General features: G+C 45.2%; 1 protein-coding gene across 2 annotated transcripts in view; it reads right to left on the bottom strand.

The window, feature by feature from the left end:
- Positions 1–748: 748 nt before the first annotated feature.
- KAT8 (lysine acetyltransferase 8) overlaps positions 749–19,622 on the bottom strand; it is a 91,152-nt gene continuing 72,278 nt past the window's right edge. For both annotated transcript variants that reach the window (XM_029606871.1, XM_029606872.1), the window contains exons 7-11: positions 17,046–17,186; positions 16,659–16,752; positions 15,944–16,094; positions 2,139–2,293; positions 749–2,030 (exon numbers count right to left, since the gene is read on the bottom strand). In XM_029606871.1, the coding sequence (XP_029462731.1) occupies positions 1,966–2,030; positions 2,139–2,293; positions 15,944–16,094; positions 16,659–16,752; positions 17,046–17,186 (606 nt within the window). In that variant the 3' untranslated portion in view covers positions 749–1,965. The remainder of the gene's footprint in view (positions 2,031–2,138; positions 2,294–15,943; positions 16,095–16,658; positions 16,753–17,045; positions 17,187–19,622) is intronic.

The raw sequence follows: 19,622 nt of genomic DNA, 5'->3' as shown, positions 1-19,622 counted from the left end.
TTTGTTCTCTTATGCCTGCCCCCCTGCCCCCCCCCCCCCACACACACTCTTTCTAGGTTCAATTAAAACCATCTCCAACAACTTTTCCTCATAGGTTAGACTTATCTAGACCTCTTTAGGTTGTTTTTCTGTACTCTCTCCCAATGTCTCCACATCCTTCATGAAGCATAGGATCCAACAAAAATTGTAATTGTTTTGAGGAGATTGGGAGAATTATTTTATGTATCTCACATACATTTCAGTAGCAAATTAGCTTTCCTTACAACAGCACATTGCTGAATCATATTTAATGGTGTACAATAACCACAGTATCAATGCCTAACTAATAATTCCCCAATTTTATATTTGCTTTTTCATTTTTAAGTGCAGTTTTTAGCATTTGCCCATGTTGAATTCCATTCTATGTTCAACTATTTTGGATCCTATGTCTGTCCTCAAAGGTACTTAAATGGAATGAATTGTGATAACATATGGAAATTTAATAAGTGCATTCTGTATGCCATCCTCAAATTTAACAAAAATATGGAACACTGGTCCCATTCCTATTCTGAAATCCTAATTGATATACTTTCCTTGGTAGCCATGGACTGTGGAGAACTTTTTGAATCCATGTTCCCCTCATCAGTCATGTATCCACCTTATAGAAGTACAGCCTGCTCTAAACCACTGTTTTCTTATTGCTTATAAGCATAATCAGAAAATCACTAATATACAGGGCCTGTTGCAAAAACATAGATGTGAATTCTGCTTCATCATGTAATTCCTTTTTATTATCAAAAATACATCTTTTGTAAGCAACAAAAATTACATATATACACTCCATACACTATAGGTTACTTCCAGGTGCAGTTCTAGAGGGGCCTTCACACATGCTAAACAGGCTGAGGATGCCTCTGTTTGTCTTCCAAGTATCACAGGGTGCAAAGTAATGTAGTGTTTTCCAGTATATCATCTAGGGCTTCCTCCATCCAGGAAGAGGACAAGACATCACATTCGCAAAAATTACCAGTTGCTTTGAGATTGTGTCAAGTTATTAGCTGCTGTGTGGAAGACTTGCTTAAGGTTCATTTCTTTAAGTTAAAGGAAAACTGTGCAAGCTTTAATTGTGAAAGACAACAGTAATCATGATACTGTTAAAAAAAAGAAAATATTTTAAGGTTTTAAGATTAAGAAGGTATTTTGTTTACTTGTGATGATACATATATCTCACTGAAAACAGCAATGTTCTCACCTTGCCATGGTCTGAGACAATATTTGCAGTTTACAACATGAGCAAGGATGAAAAGTAAAATTTGGCTATTTCAAGCTGTTACAATTGAGATATGCCAGAGGCAGACATCACCAGTAAACAAAAGAGCTCCCTTCACAAACTACAGAACCAAAATTTTGAAAACAAACTACTTTTGGTGACACGGCTGGCTAATCTAGCAATCCAGAAGCAAGTCTAGCAATCCAGCTTCTCCCTTCAAACCAGGATCCATGTGATAGTGATAAAACATCTGTGTATAGTCAGATGCAGAGATTTGGCAATGGTCTAATCAGAAGTCAGCAATGTGCAGAGCAGAATTCAGATAATGCCAGTCTCCTCCCAGTAATGAGGTGGTTCATATGCAGATCACTGGCTAAGTCAGATAAATCATACTGGTCAGAGAGGCTCTGTACCTGCAGAAGGCATAAAGAGAATGGAGGCTGTCTCACCATCCTTTGAAACATTTTGCTGAAAATGCTACTCTCACACCTCCAAAGTAGCTTTGTGCAATCACCTGCAGCCTCGTCTAGCCTTTCAGTCTATAGGTGCAAGCCAGTCAGTGAAACAAAACAGGGAAACCGCCAAGGAACAGGGCATCCCATAGAAAGACAGAACTGGCATGCATCCATCACAGAGGATGGATGGTTTGCCTCCGGCCCCTCCTTTTTTCCTTCCAGACAGTGCTGCCTTCTGAGAAGTACTCCACTTCCCATGCTTCACTTCTTGGACAGCTTCAGAAGCTTGTGTTTAGGTGGTGCCCACTTCAGGCAGATGGAGTCCACTGGAAGGAAAAAAAAAAAAAAGAATGTTAAACAAATTCTCTTAACTGCTGAGAGAAAGAGAGAGTGCATTTGAATAGTGCTGCTGCTCTGTACTTCTCCTACAGTACCTGTGATAGGGGGTTTCTTGTACTGTGCACTCTTTAGATGCTCCTCCACCAGTTTGGGGGTGACACAGATCACATGCTGACCCTTCCAATACTTGACCATGTTCAGGGACTGCAGCGTACTGATGATGTCATTTTGCGTAATGCTAGTCATCTGGCTAGAATTGAAAGAGGTGAGTGGTTAGCAGAAAGGCATTCAAAGCATGGAAAAATCACAACACAAACTGCAAAACAATGTCTGGTTCCAAGAAAGAAGCAAAAGGACCACAGATTTAATTTCTGGAAAGGGGTAATCTCATTAAATAGGAAGAGGGTTCACCCTTTAAGGGGAGGCTGTTCTCCTCTAAAGAAAGGCAACTTAGTTGGAGGCTCTGCTTATCCTGTACAAAATACAAAAGGTTTCATCAGGAGTGTACTGAATTTCAGAGAAGTTGAGGTTACAAACATAAGAAAAACAAGTTTGTTTACCGTAAATGGTGTTCGTAGATAGCAGGATGAATTAGCCATGCTGTCATGGGATTTGTCAATCAGGTCCAGGAGGCGGAGCTTGTCAAAGCAGAGATCAGAGCTTTGCTCTCTGTGGCTGCGCGTGTGTTCCCACGCAGGAAAGTAACGGAATCTCCTCAGTCTGTGATTAAGCCTTAGTGGGGTCGAAAACTTGGTGACTGCCAGGGAGGAGGGTGGGTCAGCATGGCTAATTCATCCTGCTATCTACAGAAACACCGTTTACGGTAAGCAAACTTGCTTTTTCCCGTCGATAGCAGGGCTGAATTAGCCATGCTGTCATGGGAGTCCCAAGCTCCCGATCATGTTGTTTATGATATATATGTCTGTACGTGATCTTTGACAGTGTGGCAGTCACCTTGGACAGGAGGATAGAGATTGCAGGATTGCTTGCCCTATCTTCGCATCCGTGGCTGCTTGTTGATCAAGGCAGTAGTGAGATGTAAAGGTATGGAGCGATGACCATGTAGCTGCCTTGCAAATGTCTATGGGTTGCGCATTCCTTAGGTGTGCCAATGAGGCTGCCACTGCTCTGACTTGGTGAGCTTTTGGCTCTGAACGTAGTTGAAGTTTCTGTTTATCGTAACAGAATTTGATGCACTGCGCTATCCAGCTGGAGATGGTGCATTTAGCCACTGGTAATCCAGGTGCCTTTGGGTCAAAGCAGACAAAGAGTTGAGAAACACGGGTGTCCGAGTTTGTCCTTTCTTTGTAGTATGCTAAAGCTCTTTTACAATCTAATGTATGCAGTAATTTTTCCCTAACATTTACATGAGGTTTAGGGAAAAAGGTGGGTAATTCCATTGTCTGAGATGGAATTGAGAAACTACTTTTGGTAGGAAGTATGGGTGAGTTCGGAGAACTACTTTTTGGAGATGAAATTGTAAATATGGAGAATAATGGACCAAGGCCTGCAATTCACTAATTCTTCGTGCTGATGTTACTGCAACTAAGAATACCACCTTCCATGTGAGGTATTTAATATGTGCCGAGTCCATGGGCTCAAATGGGGAAAGCATGAGCTGTTCCAGAACTATGTTGAGGTTCCATGGAACTGGAGGCTTAGAGATCGGAGGACGAATGTGAGTTAGTCCCTTAATGAAACGAGATAGCAAGGGGTGATTGGATATAGGAATATTATTAACTGGTCTATGATATGCCCCTATGGCACTGAGATGAACTCTGATGGATGATGTTGCTAGACCAGCTGTATATAGTGTATGAAGATGATCTATGAGCAACTCAGGTGAGCAGTCCAATGGTGGTACACCTTTGGAAGTGCACCATGTAGAGTAACATTTCCATTTATAGCTATAAGTTTTCCTTGTGGAGAGTTTCCTGGATTCTAACAAGATGAATTGTGCCAAGGTGGAAACTCCCTGTTCTGTTAGGAGCCTCTCAATCTCCATACTGTCAAGTGGAGAGATGAGTGTAACGGGTGTCGAAGCGTCCCTTGATCTTGGTAGAGAAGATCCTGTCGATTCGGTAATCGAATTGGATAGTCAGAGAAGGAAACTGTACCATGGTTGCCTCGGCCAAGCCGGGGTTATGAGTATCAGTTGAGCTTTGTCTGCTATGCACTTTTGAATTGTCCTCGTTATGAGTGGTATGGGAGGAAAGGCGTACAGGAGGCCTGTCGTCCAAGGGATGAGAAAGGCATCTTGAGCGATCCTGAATTGGCTTGATCTTATCGAGCAGAATTTGGGAACTTGAGCATTGATCTCTGTTGCAAAGAGATCTATTGAAGGTGTCCCCCACTGCATGAATATGTCTTGAGCTATATTTCTGTATTGAGTGCCCATTCGTGAGGATGAAAGATTCGGCTTAACTTGTCCGCTCTTGTGTTTGCAACTCCTGGTAGGTAAGTTGCCTGTAGATGTATGCAATTTCGGTGCGCATGTTCGAAGATTGTCAAGGTCTCCTTGCAAAGGGACCATGAACCGGACCCTCCTTGTTTGTTGATGTAAAACATTGCGACTTGGTTGTCCGTGTAGAACATGACCCTGCATCCTTTCAGGTGGTCTTGGAACACTCGTAATGCATTGCGAATCGCTCTGAGTTCCAATAAATTTATTTGCAGATTCTGTTCCGAGATTGTCCATAACCCTTGTGTTTCGTAAATCTCAAGATGTGCACCCCAGCCCTTGCGAGACACATCTGTGGTTAATACTGCGTTGTGAGGAGGGGAACTGAACAATGCTCCCTTGGATAGGGTGGAGTTTAGGAGCCACCATGTTATATCTTTTCTCATTTCGGCGGTCAATGATAACTTCTGTGTCAATGGTTGCGCGTGCTGTTTCCATTGACTTTTCAAGCCCCCTTGCAAGCGTCTCATGTGTAGCCTGGTGTTGGGAACCATGAAATTCGCTGCTGCCATGTGGCCGAGGACTACTAAAACCTGTCTCGCTGAAGGTCTCCGAGTATGGTTTAAGGTATGTAACAGAAGAAGGAATTGTGATATTCTGTCGCTTGGTAGGTATGCCTTGTTGCACGTAGTGTCTAGGTATGCTCCTATGAACTGTAACTGTTGTGTTGGTTGTAAGTGTGATTTCTGAAAATTGATCACCAATCCTAATTCTTGCAAGCATTGTATCACTCGATGGAGGTGCTCGAGTAAGATGTTTGGAGTTGGGGTGATTATGAGCCAATCATCCAGATATGGAAAGATGGTTATACCTTGTCATCTGAGATGAGCCACCACCACTACCATGCATTTGGTGAACACCCTGGGTGCCGCCGATAGTCCAAAGGGGAGAAATTTGTACTTGTAGTGTTGATGCCTGTAGCGAAAGCATAGGTAACGCCATGAGGATGGATGGATTGGAATGTGTGTGTAAGCATCCTTCAGGTCGATGGAACACATCCAATCGGTTTGAATGAGAGGAAGGATTGATTTCAACGATACCATCTCTTTGGTGAGAAATCTGTTCAATTCCCTTAGGTCTAGGATGGGGTGAAGGCCACCCGACTTCTTGGGTATGGGAAATAAAATCCTACTGATTGGGTTCCTGGGTAAATTTGTCGAATTGCTTGTTGTTTGCGAAGCAAAGCAATTTCCTCCCCCAGTTGTGGTTGGAAGTTGTGAATCTTGAAAGTGGAAAGATGAGGTAATCTGGGTTTTGTGACAAATTGGAGTTGGTAGCCGTGACATACTATCTCTAAAACACATTGATCGGATGTTATCCTCTCCCAGGCTATCAGGCAGGAATGAATCCTGCTGGGTGGTGCTTGATGTTGTGGTGGTGGCTGGGTAACTAAAAAGATGAAGTTGCTTTCACTGCAGTAGCCGGCTGTTGTGCCTGCTGTCTCTGGTTACGTGGTTTACCTCTACGTTGGTTTGAGGTATTCTGTTGTGGAGGAGGACGCTGGTAAGAAGGTATGTCTGTGTACGAAAGGGCTGGTAAGATCTGTAGGGTCGCCTGGCATATGATTGCCTACGAGTAGATCCAATATAACTACATGTGGTCGCATAGTTAGGATATGATGTTAATGATTGTACTGCTAGAGCTTCTTCCTTCAGTTTACCCACTGTATCTTGAAATCGTTCTCCGAACAGGTTATCTCCTGTACATGGGAGGTTCGTTAATTTCTCGTGCAAATCTTCACGTATGGAACTCGAGGGTAACCATGCTAGTCTGCGGGCTGCAATGGCTGTTGCTGATGCCCTAGACGATGTTTCATATGCTTCGTAGATGGACCTCAAATGGTGTTGAGAACACTCTTCCATGTCATGAAGAGGCGGAGATATTTGATCCGCAGACTAGGAAAGCATACCTTTTATAGCTTGTATGCACTCATACAGGTATTGTACCATGTAGAATTGATGGTGCATAATTCGGGCATTCAACATTGAGTTATGGTATATTTTCCTGCCAAACTCATCCAAATATTTGTTGTTTTTGCCTGGTGGGTATGAGGAATGTGACTGTTTTCTTAAATCTTTGCATTGCCGACTCTACTACAATTGAAAGCATGAGGTAATTGTGGTACAGAGTACGGTGATGTTTTCCTCATTCGGAATTTTATGTCTGTTTTCCTGGAAACCGCTGCAATTGCGTAAGGTGTTTCCCAGGATTTCTGTAAGACGGAATGCAGGAGCTCTTGTGGTGGAAGAGATGTTGGTTCCCCTGGAGTCTCAAAAATCTTTAGGAGACCAAGGGTTTCTGACCCAGGGTCTGTCTCTTTTTGGACCTCTAGATGCAGTATTGTACCCAATTTTTCTAGAAATTTTGGGTATATAAGGTCTTCCGGAGGGGAATACGGCTACTGAGGTTGTTCCTGCGGATCCGATGGGAATCCCGTAGATGATGGGGATGTTTGCGGTGAAGGAGAACCAAATGATGTATCCTGTTTATAATTTGGTGAAGCTGGTCAGTTTGCTATGGGAGATGTCGGAAGCTCCACCAACTGTTCTCTATTAGTCTGCGTTTTATGTTCCGGAGAACTGTCAGTATCAATAGTAGTCATTTTGAATGACGACTGAAGAGTTTCATAAAAACCTGCTAAGGATTGGGACAATTGATAAAATGATCTTTTGTACGAGGGGGCATTATTGTATGATCATCTGGTTCGTGTGACTCACATGCTTTAGGGTGCATTGGTTTGTTCTGAGGTAAAGTAGAGCAAAATTGCTTACCTTGTAATAGGTGTTATCCCAGGACAGCAGGATGTAGTCCTCACATATGGGTGACATCGGTAATGGAGCCCTATGTACGGAAAACTTCTGTAAAAGTTTCTATGAAACTTTTGACTGGCACCAGAGTGCCTACTGAGCATGCCCAGCATGTCATGATATTCCCTGCCACAGGGGTCTCCCTTTAGTCTTTGTTTGTAGCAAATAGCGTTAGCCAAAAATAAAACAATAAAACGTATCGGACCCAACTCCGCGGGGTGGCGGGTGGGTTTCGTGAGGACTACATCCTGCTGTCCTGGGATAACACCTATTATAAGGTAAGCAATTTTGCTTTATCCCAGGACAAGCAGGATGCTAGTCCTCACATATGGGTGATTAGCAAGCTAGAGGCTGATTCATTTTGTGCTGAAATGACCGTAAGGTATTGTTATTGAAATGAATCAGTCGAAATCACAGCAGGTTGGATGTAGAAGGAGTTGGGATTAAACTGGAAACAAGTTCTTTAAGACGGATTGTCCATATGCTGAATCTTGTCTTCCCTCTTTGTCTAGACAGTAGTGAGCTGCAAAGGTGTGAAGAGAACTCCATGTTGCTGCTTTACAAATGTCCAGAATAGGTACAGAGCGAAGGTGTGCTACTGAGGTTGACATTGCTCTGACTGAATGTGCGTTTACTCGCCCTTGGAGAGTAAGGCCTGCTTTTTCATAACAAAATTGTATGCAATCTGCTAGCCAGGTTGACAGAGTATGCTTACCCACTGCTTTACCTGGTTTGTTTGGATCATAGGACACAAACAGCTGATTTGATTTTCTTTGGGCTGCAGTGCGGTTTAAATAGAAAGATAACGCACGCTTACAGTCCAAAGTGTGTAAGGCTCTCTCTCCCTGGTGAGAGTGAGGCCTAGGAAAGAATGTAGGTAAAACTATGGTTTGGTTCAAATGAAATTCCGTGACAACCTTAGGAAGGAATTTTGGATGTGTACGGAGGACTACTCTGTCATGAAGGAACTTCGTGAAGGGTTCGTAAGTTACTAGTGCTTGTAGTTCACTGACCCTTCTAGCTGATGTAATGGCTATAAGAAATACCGTTTTCCAAGTAAGGAATTTAAGGTCACAGGTATTTATGGGTTCAAATGGAGAACGCATAAGCTTGGTTAAAACTACGTTCAGGTCCCATTGAATGCTTGGGGAATGAATTGGAGGTTTAATGTGAGTTAGGCCTCTCATGAATTTACTGACGAGAGGCTGCGTGGAGATCGATGTATCTCCTAGCTTGTTATGATAAGCTGAGATTGCACTTAAGTGTACCCTTACAGATGACGTCTTAAGACCAGAGTCTGAGAGATGGTAAAGGTAATCTAGTAGCGAGGTAGTGGGGCAAGTGAAAGGATCTAAATCTTTCTGAGTGCACCATAAAGTAAACCTTTTCCATTTGTAGGAATAATTCTTTCTAGTGGAAGGTTTACGTGCAGCTATAAGTACCTGAGATATATTAGTTGAAAGGTTGAATGGTTGTAAGATCAGGCTTTCAACATCCATGCTGTCAGGGACAGGGATTGAAGGTTGGGATGGCGCAACTGACCCTGTTCCTGAGTTATGAGATTGGGAGCCACTCCCAGGCGAATTGGATCCCTGACTGAGAGATCTAGCAGTGTGGGGAACCATACTTGTCGAGGCCAATATGGGGCTATGAGTATCATTGTCCCCTTGTCCTGTTGTAGCTTTACTAAGGTTTTGGTTATGAGCGGTATTGGTGGATACGCGTATAACAGGCCTGAGTTCCAATGGCGGGCAAACGCGTCCTTTGGTAAGCTGTTCTGCCGGAAGAGGAGAGAGCAGTAATTGTTCACTTTGTAGTTCAGATGTGACGCAAAGAGATCTATTGTTGGTTGACCCCAGCGTTGAAATATCTTGATTGCTAACGCTGGGTCGAGGGACCACTCGTGTGGTTGAAAGTGACGGCTGAGGCGATCCGCTACTGTGTTGTGGATGCCTGCTAGGTAGGTGGCCCGTAGTAGAATTGAGTGTGCTAGGGCCCAGTCCCATATTTGAGCCGCTTCCTGGCAAAGGAGGTACGAGCCCGTACCACCCTGTTTGTTGATGTACCACATGGCTACTGTATTGTCCGTTTGGATCAGAACAGTCTTGTGTGAAAGGCAGTCCTTGAATGCATATAGAGCATAGCGTATAGCTCGAAGCTCCAGGAAATTTATCTGAAAGGAAGCTTCTTGCTTTGTCCACTTGCCCTGTGTTTTCAGATGAGCAATGTGCGCTCCCCATCCCAAGGTGGACGCATCTGTAGTTAAAGTCACTTGTGAAACTGGTTGTTGAAAAGGTAGGCCTTTGAGCAAGTTGAGTGGTGATGTCCACCAGAGAAGGGAATACTTCAGCTCTGGTGTTATCTGGATGTGAGTGGACAGTGGTTGAATGGCTTGAATCCATTGAGATTTGAGTGTCCATTGCATTAGTCGCATGGTCAGTCTGGCCATGGGAGTGACGTGAACTGTTGAGGCCATGTGTCCGAGTAGGATGAGGCACTGATGAGCTGTGACTGTATATTGATTGCGAATAGAATGTACTAGGAGAACGAGCGATTGAGCCCGGTCTTTCGGAAGAAAAGCCTTTGCTGTGATGGTGTTGAGATCTGCACCTATGAACTGCAACTGGTGAGATGGTGTGAGCTGGGATTTGTCGTAATTGATGAGAAATCCCAAGGAGTGAAGCAATCTTATTGTGAGATGGAGAGAAGTGACAGCTCCGCTCTGTGTATGACTCTTGATGAGCCAATCGTCCAAGTAGGGGAACACATGTACTTGTTGCTTGTGAAGATGTGCCACCGCTACTGCTAGACACTTTGTGAACACTCGAGGTGCTGAGGCAAGGCCGAAAGGTAGCACCCTGTATTGGAAGTGTTGACCTTGTACCAGAAATCGTAGGAACTGTCGATGAGGTGGAAATATGGGAATGTGAGCGTAAGCGTCTTGAAGATCCAGAGAGCAGAGCCAATCTCCTTTTTGAAGAAGAGGTAGCATGGTGCCTAAGGACACCATCCTGAATTTTTCCTTTTTTAAAAATTTGTTGAGATTTCTTAGGTCCAGGATAGGACGTAGACCCCCGGTTTTCTTTGGAATGAGGAAATATCGGGAGTAGAATCCTGTGCCCCACTGAGGCCTGGGAACTCTTTGGATGGCCCTGGCAGTCAGGAGGGTAGATAATTCTGCTTGCAGGATTGTGTAATGATGAGACACTGTCCAAGACGGAATAGGGGGATTGTCTTTTGGTACAGTGAGGAAGTCCAAGTGGTACCCCTGAGATATGATTGAGAGTACCCATTGGTCTGTAGTGATGGAGGTCCAAGTTTGAAGATGGTGAGCAACTCGGCCTCCAACCGGTACTTGTGGATAGGGATTTTGATAATGACTCATGCCCTCTGGTTGAACTTCAAAATCCGGAAGTGGACGCCGCAGGCGGAGGTTGTTGAGGCCTAGCAGGTCTTTGGCGAGGCTGAGGCCGTTGAGCAGGTCTTTGTTGTCTGGGCCTGGCTACTGGCGGATAATACCGCCTAGGGCGGTAATATGGCTTTCTTTGTTCCCTTCTTGGAGGCCTCCTAGAAGGTTGATGTACCTCTTGTGGCAGCTGAGAAAGCTGTTTGAGGGTTTCTGTATGGTCCTTGATGGTGGCTACTGCCTCCTTGACCTTATCGCCAAAGAGGTTCTCCCCTAAGCAGGGCAGGTCCGCCAAGCGCTCCTGTACCTCTGGTCTCAGCTCTGAAGATTTAAGCCAGGCCCATCTTCTCGCTGTTATTCCAGCTGCAGACAATCTGGAGGTTGTCTCGAATGAATCATACGTGGCCCGAACCTCGTGTTTCCCCGCCTCTAGGCCCTTATGTACTAGGTTTTGAAAACCTTCCTGAAGATGGTCAGGTAACTGCTGAGACAGGGATTCAACTTGCTTCCATAGGTCACGCTGGTACTGGTTCATAAAAAGCTGGTATGAATTTATTCTAGCTACCAGCATAGCAGCTTGGAAGATTTTTCGACCAAGATTGTCCAAGAACCTATTATCCTTTCCAGGAGGTATGGAGGCATGTTGCTTTAATCTTTTGGCCTTCTTTTGGGCCGACTCGACCACCACTGACTGATGCGGTAGTTGAGTTTTTTGGAACCCCGGGATGGGTTGTACTAGGTAAGTGGCATCCGCCCGCTTATTAACAGCTGCCACCGACCCAGGGTGTTCCCATATCCTGTACATAAGTTCTTGTAAAACTTCATGAACAGGAATAGCAAGAATTTCCTTGGGAGGGTCTACGAATTGAAGCACCTCCAAGGTTTTTTGTCTGCTGTCCACTTCAGAGATGAGAGAAAAGGGAATTGTTTGAGACATCTCCTTAATAAAGTTGGAGAAAGAGAGATCCTCCGGTGGTGACTTTCTTCTATCTTCTGGGGGAGAAGGCTCAGAAAGGAGGTCTTCATCCGAGGAGAATTCTTCGTCACTATCATCCAGAGGGAGCTCCAACGGCCTAGTAGGCTTAGTTGGCATTTCAGAAAGTGGAGTCTGAGGTCTGAGGGGTGGTGGGACACCCGAAGGACCTGGTATTGGCTCTTGACTGTCATCTACATCTATAGGATGTGGTAGAGATGAGAAGCAATGTATTAATGAGTCCAGTTTGTCCATCAATGGTTGAAAAATGGACTCTTGAGAAGGCATCGAAGGTGCCATCGGGATCGATGGCCGTGGTGGAATCGATGGTACTCGGGGAATCGGCAATGCTGAATCCGGTGGCTGCGGCCTAGGTAGAACCGGCAATGGAATCGGCGCCATCGAGGAGAGCGGTGATTTCCTTGGCATCGGTAGTGAAGGAATCGGTGATGGAACCGGAGATCCTCCTATGACCGGTGTCGATGGCAGAACCGGAGTGGCAGGCCGTGGCATCGCCTCGATAAAGGCATCCTTAACCGCTTGACGTATGTAACTGTCAAGTTCCGCCCGCATGGATGATGTGAACAGAGCACCCATGGGGGGAGGCGGTGGTGGCGACAGTAGTACGACCTCAGGGCCCTGAGGAGGTACGATTCCTTCCGCCGGAATCGGCGAGGGTTGGCCTGTCGGTGGCTCGGAAGCCTTACTTTGGAGCCGGGCTTTCTTACTCGGTGCCCCGTCTTCCGCCGATGGCTCGCCGGGTATCGGAGCGATGGTTGCTGGTTGCGGCCTGCGATGCCGATGGCGATGTTTATCTTTTTCGCGCCCTTTTTCGCTACTCGATGTGGACGCTCTGGACGATGGTGAGGGGGAGGAAAAAGGAGCGTCTCCCGAGTCACCGGAGTGACGTTTCTTCAAGACTACTTTCCTAATCGCCCCAGCCGGAGACGATTGTGTGGAAGTAGATGGAGCAGTAATCAGTTGAATTTTGAATAATTGCTCCATCTTGTCCATCCGTAGACGTCGACCTTTCGAGGTCATCGTAGCGCATAAGGGACAATTTTTTACATCATGACCTTCACCAAGGCAAAGTACACAGTCTTGGTGAGGGTCTGTAATAGACATATTTCTCGCGCATTTCGGACATTTTTTAAAACCTGTAGCCATTTTGTGGCCGGGCAGCCGTCGACGGCCTAAGGCTCAGGTAAATTTTGTTTTTAGTCAAAAAACGGCACGGAACCGCGAGAACGGGAAAAACTCACCGCGATGATCAAACTAAGGGAGACCCTCTGCGTTTGAAGTTTTTTAAAGCTTTCCGTAAGGAAAATATGTGGAGAATCCCACAGGACTCCTGATAACCGCGAGGCTAATTGCTTCGCGGAAAAAAGAAGACTAAAGGGAGACCCCTGTGGCAGGGAATATCATGACATGCTGGGCATGCTCAGTAGGCACTCTGGTGCCAGTCAAAAGTTTCATAGAAACTTTTACAGAAGTTTTCCGTACATAGGGCTCCATTACCGATGTCACCCATATGTGAGGACTAGCATCCTGCTTGTCCTGGGATAATGTATACTTTATGGTCTCTGTTTTTTGTCGCATATGATGTCCCTCGAATCCTCTGAAGCTGTAGAAGCGGTAGAGGAAGCAACTTGTATTACCTCTCTGTGAGAGAAGGTATTTGAAGTTGGTATATGAGATGATTCAGAAGTCGAAGGGCTTACTTCCCATGTTGCACTCCTCTTTACCGAATTTTTGTGGTGGGAGTATTGTGAGTGCTTATGAAGATAGTGTGATGACGAGTCTGTATGACTTCTCCGTGAAGACGGTGATCGTTTTCTACGTTTTATTGTAAACTCTGTTGAATTATCTCTCGAAGAGAGGGAAGTACCTGAACGAGGTGAGGTTATTGATGGAGAGGCTGAAGAAGACCTGTGTGAGGGTCCACGTCTTCGTTTCAACTCATTTTGTAATACATGAAATGGGTGCTCATGTGTCTTATGCGTGAATTTGGATTTATGCGCAGATCTAGACTTATGCACATATCTTTCTGTTTCCGTACGCGCAAGAGTGATTGGTGCTGATGTCTCCGGCGCTGTGCGCCTAGATATAGTTAGCGCCGGGCGCACAGGTGGTGTCTGCCCCATGCGCGCAGATGTCGATGGCGCCGTGCGCGTAGATTTTCCTTTAGTTGTGCGCACGGACTGCTTTAGCGTCTTGCGTGCCGATGTCTTCGGCGCCCTGCACACAGAAATCTTCTGCGCCGTGCGCACAGGGTCCTTCGGCGCCATGCGCATAAAAGTGTTGTGCGCCGACAGTTCTGTATGCGCATAAAGCGCCTTAGGCGCAGAGGTTTTCGGCGCCGAGATTTTTGGTGCCAGAGTGTCCTGCGCAGATTTTGACTCTTTGGATTTTTGAAAATCCAATGGCCCTTGTCTGCTTGCCACCTCCTTACCTCCAAGATTGGAGGACTGAGGATCCCATGATGATGCCCTCTTTTTTGAGGGAGCCGATAAAATCGCAGGGCCAGGCGACAAATGAGCCTCCGGTGAGGTAAAAAGTTCCTGAAGTCTATAGGCCCTTTGCTTCAGTGCCCTGGGTGACATCCCTGAGCAAAATTCACAATCTTCCCGATTGTGATCTGGTCCTAGGCATCGGTAACATCGGTCATGGCCATCCATGACCGACATTACCTTGCCGCAATTACAGGGCTTAAACCCCGATTTTGACATGTTTTGTTTTAATAATGCTGATGAGAAGAATAGCTCCGTGTGCGATCCCGCGCGCGGAAAGAACAGACTGAGGAGATTCAGTTACTTTCCTGTGCAGGAACACAGGCGCAGCCGCAGAGAGCAAAGCTCTGATCTCTGCTTTGACAAGCTCTGCCTCCCGGACCTGATTGACAGATTCCATGACAGCATGGCTAATTCAGCCCTGCTATCGACGGGAAACATGCCATACTGGGTCAGACCAAGGGTCTACCAAGCCCAGCGTCCTGTCTCCAAGAGTGGCCAATCCAGGCCATAAGAACCTAAGTCTATCCCATGCAACTGATGCCAGTAATAGCAGTGGCTATTTTCTAAGTCAACTTGATTAATAGCAGGTAATGGACTTCTCCTCCAAGAACTAATCTAATCCTTTTTTAAACCCAGCTACACTAACTGCACTAACCACATCCTCTGGCAACAAATTCCAGAGTTTAATTGTGCGTTGAATGAAAAAGTACTTTCTCAGATTAGTTTTAAATCCGCCTAGATGGATAGACTACTACCCCATGGCACGGTATATAAAAAAAACCAACTTTTAAATAAAATAAATGTGCTACACTCTAACTTGATGGAGTGCCCCCTAGTCCTTCTATTATCTGAAAGAGCAAATAACCGATTCACATCTACCCCTTCTAGACCTCTCATGATTTTAAACACCTCTATCATATCCCCCCCCCCTCAGCCGTCTCTTCGCCAAGCTGAAAAGTCCTAACCTCTTTAGTCTTTCCTCAAAGGGGAGCTGTTCCATCCCCTTTATCATTTTGGTCGCTCTTCTCTGTACCTTCTCCATCGCAATTATATCTTTTTTGAGATGCGGCGACCAGAATTGTACACAGTATTCAAGATGGGGTCTCACCATGGAGCAATACAGAGGCATTATGACATTTTCCGTTTTATTCACCATTCTCTTTCTAATAATTCCCAACATGGTTTGCTTTTTTGACTGCTGCAGCACACTGAGCCAATGATTTCAATGTGTTATCCACTATGACGCCTAGATCTCTTTCTTGGGTGGTAGCTCCTAATATGGAACCTAACATTGTGTAACTATAGCATGGGTTATTTTTCCCTATATGCATCACCTTGCACTTATCCACAATAAATTTCATCTGCCATTTGGATGCCCAATTTTCCAGTCTCACAAGGTCTTCCTGCAATTTATCACAATCCGCTTGTGCTTTAACTACTCTGAATAATTTTGTAGCATCTGCAAATTTGATTATCTCACTCATCGTATTCCTTTCCAGATCATTTATAAATATATTGAAAAGTACGGGTCCCAATACAGATCCCCGAGACACTCCACTGCCCACTCCCTTCCAGTGAGAAAATTGTCCATTTAATTCTACTATGTTTCCTGTCTTTTAGCCAGTTTGTAATCCACGAAAAGACATCACCACCTACAAAGGAGTTGAAGTTCTTTAAAATTTAATTTGCTGTGGTACATCCAGTTTTGACACATAGGATTGGAGGAGGGGTGTTAATTACCTGAGGTCCTTGATGGATAATGTCCCCCGGAAGTCCCGCAGAATCTCCAGCAGTACCCAAGACCAATAGCTGCGGTAGCTCAGCTTGCCTAAGTCTGAGAGAGGCTTTTCTGGGGATCCCACAGTGCTCTCTAGCTTTGAAAGCTCATAGCCTGCATTTAAATGAAAGTGATACAGGTATTAAGAATGTGAAATAATAACAGACAGTTGGTCTTATACTAGTCTAGACTACACAGCAATGCAAAAGGTAGAAGAGACATATTTGGAAGGTTCTCCACTTCAACAACAGGGGCAAAAAGCAAAAAGGGGAACTGGATTCAACCAACACTGGGCCCCAACTTTTACGGTTCAGGGTACTGATATGCAGACATTGGGGAAAAAGCATAGGACTGCGTCTAAGGCCAAGTCCAAAAGCAAAACACTTTCAAGCAACATTGTCTTAATTATCCAGAAAGCTGCTCACCCTGTAAAAATATTGCTAGCAGGAATTTTGTTATGGGTTTCACAATTTCTTGGTTTTGATTGTAAATATTCCTACCCTTAATATGAGGCTTGGAGGTAGCCTGCATGAGGTGGCAGTTTCCATCCTTAACAGAAACATGGGGTAACCTGCATGATGCAGTAGTTACTACCATAAGAAACATGCGGGGCAGAATGAAAGGATCATTTGATCTTTTTCTGCCATTGTTACTATGTTGAGGGCTAGCACTACTTACTGAAGGCAATGAGGAATTTGCCATAGCCACGTCTCTGGTATGGAGGCAGTGTTAGGATGCAGGCCACATTGTTGCCGTCTGGTGACTCTTTCTCCTAAATGGCAAAAAAAAAAAAAAAAAAAAAAAGGGATCCTGAGCTAATCAAATTTTTTTTTCCAGCTCAGAGCTTCACAGTCCATTTTCACTAAACAGACCTATGCATATAAGTGCTGTTCCTGCAGAAATCTGAGCAAATGTAATCCACTGGATGGGCCGTCTGGTCCTTTCTGCTATCATTATTATGTTACTATGTATATATTACATACACAAGCAATCACCTAAAGGGATCCTATATGTACACATTTTTTGATTGATCAAAGTCCCGGATTTGCTATTGAGCAATAGTACCTTAGAAAAGTAGCCAACAATGTGAGCTCCCTGCCGGTCTACCTCAGTCAGGATGTAGAAGACGAAAGGCTCCACATCAAAATATAGGGTCTTGTGATCCAGAAAGAGCTTAGCCAGCAGGCACAGGTTCTGACAATAAATCTAATATGGGAGGGAACAAGAGGCATATTAAACTCCTCAGCACAAGAATTGCCTCAGTAATAATGGATGACACATAATGGGGAATAAACAAAGGGTGGCATTAGACTTCTAGAGTGTATCCGGGAACTCCCTATTTATTTGATACTTATATAAATGCCAATATCGAAGCCCTAGGCAGTGCACAAATAAACATTCATAATAAAAAAACAAGTTACTTAACCTCCTTTCAGGCATTAGCTCAGCTGGAACGGGACATCATGATCCCATCTTTCCCAGCTGATGAATGGACCTATTTGCTATAAAAGCCACAAATAACTCTGTGAGACTCCCTTTCCATCAAAAAATTTAAGAGTGGGAATAAAGCAAAGCTGTTTACTTGTAACAAGCAAGATGTTATTAGAAGTACCATCAATCAAGCTCGCACATTCAGATCACACACAAAAGCAGGGCATTCTCAGTTATGGGCTCACGCATTTGGAATGCTTTGCCAGACTTCATTCGCTCCACTGAATGTGAAAAAACCTTGCGCAAAAAAAAAAAATTTAAAATTCTGCACACAAAAGCTTAAAATTCTGCAAACTTTATATTGGTCAAAATAACACAATATATGTGAGTCTTTAAGAGTAAACAATATACATGCAGTCAAGTAATTAATTTCTGAGGGACCACGGAAGTCAGCTCAGGAAACTCAACTGGGTGAGGGCCTCACCACAGGAGTGCGGGGCTTGTCTTCAATAGGTTTCTTCTAGGAATTTAATCGTTAGAATTTGGAAACACGCTCAGCGAGCATGAGATAGCTCCAAACTGCTTTGGAGACGGAAATTACTGATTTGCGGCACTTCCTGTGGGTGCTGACGTCAGATCCGTCTCCAACTGCTAGCACGAGCACACTATACCCATTTGTTTTGAGTCCAACTGCTACACGCTAGGAAAGCAGCTATTCTCACCAGGTGTTTCTCTGCCCACACAAACAGCTCTTGCACCTCCAGCACCACTAGATAACTCTTTGTACCGTCCTGACAGTTGATGTATGCTGCTGTCGCATTGTCCAAGAATACTAGCACTGACTTGTCCCACACAAGAAGAAATGCCAACAAGGCCTTGCGTACTGCTCTGGTTTCCAGCCAATTGATGGACCAAGCCGCGTCCTCCAGCAACTACTGCCCCTAGGCTGATTTTCCTTGACAAATTGTCGCCCATCCAGAGAGGCTAGCATCCGTTGTCACCAGTACCCAGTCTGGTATTTCCAGATCCATTCCCTTCTCCAGATTGCACCGCATCAGCCACCATGAAAGACTGGACCTGGCATCCTCTGGCAACAGTAAAGGAAGCTGAAATTCTTCCGACAGCGGATGCCAATGGGATAGCAGAGCCCCCTGCAGAGGATGCATGAGAGCAAAAGCCCATGGTACTGAGTCCAGCGTAGAAGCCATGGAACCCAGGATCTACAGGTAATCCCAGACCTTGGGCACAGACATGCGCAGAAACCGAAGAACCTGTCTCTTCAGCTTGAAGACTCTCTCCAAAGTCAGTAACACCTACCCCAACTGAGTATCAATGTGCCCCCAGATACTCCAAAGATTGGGTCAGCCTCAGATGACTCTTTGCGAGGTTCGTCACCCAGCACAACGCCTCCAGAAGTGATCACACTCCATATCTCAGACTTCGCCCGTATCAGCCAATCGTCCAGGTACAGGTGCACCAGGATACCTTCCTTCCTGAATGTAGCCGCCAATTACACCATCACCTTTGTGAATGTGCGCGGTGCCATCACCAACCCAAAGGGAAAAGCTCAAAACTGGAAATATCCTCCCAGAACCATGAACCTCAAACTTCTGATGTTCAGGCCAAATGGAGATATGAAGATAGGCCTCTGACAAATCCAATGATGCCAGAAACTCCCCTTTGTGCACTGCCATTATCACCATGTGCAGTGTCTCCATACGAAAACATGGCACCCGGATGGCAGCAGTCACCTTCTGCAGATAGACAATGGGCTGAAAGGTCCCCTCTTTCTTTGGTACCATGAATTACACGGAATACCTGCCCTGTCCCTTCTCCTGCGGAGGCACCGGAACAATGGCATGCAGAGGAAAGACGTCCTTGAGTGGCCAAGAAAATTCTAAAGTGTAACTGTCTCCTATCACCTCCAGGACCCACTGGTCCGATGTGATTCTGGTCCACTCCTCGAAAAGAAAGACAACCTCCCTCTGCTGGCTTCCAGAGAGGAGTGGGCCAAAACACTTTCACTGCCCAATTGGGTTTCCATTCTCCCCTTGGGACCCACCGACCCTCGGGAATCTGTGCTGATTTTGAAAGGGCTGCTGTCTGCCTGAACTCCGTTTCTGTGATGCCGGCACCCGAAATCTCCTAACCTCTCGAAAACGGGCTTGCGGCGGAAAGGACTTTCTAGGATCCTTCTGGTCCTTAGGCAAT

The sequence above is a fragment of the Rhinatrema bivittatum genome, chromosome 6 (genome assembly GCF_901001135.1).
Source record: "Rhinatrema bivittatum chromosome 6, aRhiBiv1.1, whole genome shotgun sequence".
Lineage (NCBI taxonomy): Eukaryota > Metazoa > Chordata > Amphibia > Gymnophiona > Rhinatrematidae > Rhinatrema > Rhinatrema bivittatum.
This window is presented reverse-complemented; position numbering and strand designations above follow the sequence as displayed.